Source organism: Monoraphidium neglectum (genome assembly GCF_000611645.1).
Source record: "Monoraphidium neglectum strain SAG 48.87 unplaced genomic scaffold scaffold06065, whole genome shotgun sequence".
Classification (NCBI taxonomy): Eukaryota; Viridiplantae; Chlorophyta; class Chlorophyceae; order Sphaeropleales; family Selenastraceae; genus Monoraphidium; species Monoraphidium neglectum.
The window spans coordinates 1-2,541 of NW_014007569.1; the positions used below are offsets into that span (position 1 = coordinate 1).

Consider the following 2,541-nt stretch of genomic DNA (forward strand, 5'->3'; position numbering starts at 1 on the left):
CCACAGGGTGGGGTGGCCGGCCATTCGGCGGTACCGCGCCATGATGTCCTGGGGGGGGGGGGTGGGGGCAGGAGGGGGCCCAGGGTGGCGGGCGAGGGGTCGATTCATACTCAACTTGGATCCTTTGGTTGGTGCGGCAATCTCTACCAAGATTTGCCCGTAGAGTGACTGGTTTTGTGGTGCAGGCGGCACCGCGCAGGCGTGCCACCGGCACCGCCGCTGTTCTTCTGCCCTCGCAACCACCCCCCAGCGTCGAGGGCTTGGCGCTGCGGCGCGCTGACGCGCGACGCCCGCGGCGACTGACCTGCAGCGTGACAAACATGGCGTGGCCCATGTGCAGCTTGCCGGTCACGTTGGGCGGCGGCATGGGGATGGTGTAGGGGGACTTTGGGGCAGACAGGTCCGGCGCGAACCAGCCGCCGGCCTCCCAAAATTCGTACAGGCGCCGCTCCCCCTCCTCAGGGTCAAAGTTCTTCGGAAGGTCAACGCCGCGGCGGCCTGGGGCCGTGGCAGGCGCGGGCTCCGCAGGCGCCGCCGGCGGCGCGGCGGCGTCGGTGGTGGCGGCGGCGGCCTCTGGGGAGGGGCGGTCGGGGTGCAGGTGAGGCGCGGGGCACGGCAGGGCGGGGCGTGCGGGGTGCGGATGCGCATGCGAACATGGAAGCTCTGCTCAGGCAGCTGCAAGATCGGCCGCCCCGCGATGCACAGCGGATGCTTGTGAGCCCTTGAGCGTGCGCTGCTTTGACTGAGCGTGTGGCACCCGCTGCGGCGGGATGCGCCGCAGGGCCTCGAAGGGCGGTGTGCTGGCTGCCACTGCTGGGGCCGTTGCGGCCGCCAAAGTTCTGGGCCATTCACACGCGCCCGCCCCCCCCCCCTGCCTTGGCCCGTGACCGCCCTCCTTGCCTCCCCAGAACATGCTTTGGGCTGCGGCATGCACGCCGCCGCCGCCCTTGCCGGCCTGCAGTCTGCCGCCGCAACACCACAATGTCACCATGTTGATTGAGCGTGCGCGCATGGGGGGCCCGGTCAGGGCAGGCCGATGCGTGCTGTGCGGTCAACTCACGTTCTGTCGCGGACGAGCAGCTCGCCACGAGGCGGATGGGCCGCTGCTGGCGTACAGCGCCGAGCGCCACCGCGACATGGCTTCGCGCGCCAGGCAGCACGGCGGGCCGAGCGGCGCCGGCCAGGGCGCGGGCCGCGCCGCCGCTGCGTGCGGCGCGCGGCAGCGGCGCGGTGTGGTGTAGGCACTGCATTGGCCGCCTCCACGCGCTTGGCGGGCTACGGTTAGCGATGCTCAGGGCCGCAGCCCGGAGCATTCACGGTACAGAGAGCTTTGTGAAGCCAATGAGGCTTGGCTGCCGACTTGTGGAGCCAGAGGTTCGTCCCAATCAAACCTGTACGATCGCAGCGTGTCGCACACGCAGTATTCAATTGATATGTAGGGATGTCATTGGTGATATTGACTTGATCGGTATTGTAACTCCACCTCAGCCGCAAACTCGCTTCGTGACTGCAGTCGCCGTCTCACCTGCGTCCCACAGACGACCAAAGGAAAGTCCAGCATTTGGATCGCCTCCATTCCTGTGATATCAACACAGCCTCATTTTCAAGCAATGTCAGCCATGCTGCAGGCCATATCTCGAGCGCTGCTTTCTCAGCAGCGATCTGGTGTTGCGCTGTTCGCATGCGCGCATCAGCTCACCAATCCTTGGTTCCTGCTGCGCTTAAATCAGCATAATACGCAGCAGCAGCGGGCCGCGGGCCTCCACTGCAGCAGCAGCACCTCTCATGGGCACAGCAGCGACGAAGAGGGCGGCCCAAAGGAGACGTGAGTGGTCGCTTAAAACTCAAACTTATCTACCAGCACCTTCCATGAAGGCTTCTGAGCGTTTACCCTCGCGCAGGATCACGGTGACCTTCGACTGCGAGAGGGACGGCACGTCGCACACGGTTCAGGCTCCTATCGGGAAATCCCTGCTGGAAATAGCACATGACAACGAAATAGAGCTTGAGGGTGCGACGCCCCGCACGCACGCTGCGAGCAGCAGCAACTGCGCCGCCGCTGCATGCCATGCTGCATGCTGCGTACGGCAACGAGTCTTGGCCCTTGGCAGGCACGCACCGATTGAAAGCTGGCTGTGCGTTCCCCAATCGCAGGCGCGTGTGAGGGGTCGCTGGCGTGCTCCACGTGCCACGTGATCGTGGAGGTGCGGCGGATGTGGGCTTCGCCGTCTGGCCCAGGCCGATGTTCCGCCTGTTCGAATGCGCGCCCGCAGCAGCGCAGGGGGCGTTCTCCGCGCGGCCACACGTGGCAATGTCGAGCAGTCCATTTTGATACAAAAGCCCGTCTGCGCGCACTGGTTGCCGTCGAATACCTCGCACTGTTGGCCGACTTTGGCACCGCTTCACACCACAATCATGTTTCCCGCCTTCTTACTGCGACAATCCTCCAAAGGATGAGGAGCACTACAAGCTGCTGCCTGAGGCCACAGAGGATGAGCTGGACATGTTGGACCTGGCCTTTGGCCTCACAGACACGTGAGG

The 2,541-nt window shown here is 65.3% G+C and overlaps 2 protein-coding genes across 2 annotated transcripts; one reads left to right on the top strand and one right to left on the bottom strand.

Annotated features, from left to right (window-relative positions):
* Window positions 1-1,060: 1,060 nt before the first annotated feature.
* MNEG_16164 (hypothetical protein) lies at window positions 1,061-1,250 on the bottom strand (the record flags this gene model as incomplete). Its single annotated transcript, XM_014035364.1, has 1 exon — window positions 1,061-1,250. A coding segment is annotated over one exon (190 nt), but the record flags the coding sequence as incomplete, so codon positions are not given.
* Window positions 1,251-1,869: 619 nt separating this feature from the next.
* MNEG_16165 (2Fe-2S ferredoxin) lies at window positions 1,870-2,539 on the top strand (the record flags this gene model as incomplete). Its single annotated transcript, XM_014035365.1, has 3 exons — window positions 1,870-2,011; window positions 2,155-2,204; window positions 2,453-2,539. 3 exons carry the CDS (start codon window positions 1,870-1,872, stop codon window positions 2,537-2,539), a joined length of 279 nt encoding a protein of 92 aa, XP_013890819.1.
* Window positions 2,540-2,541: the final 2 nt, after the last annotated feature.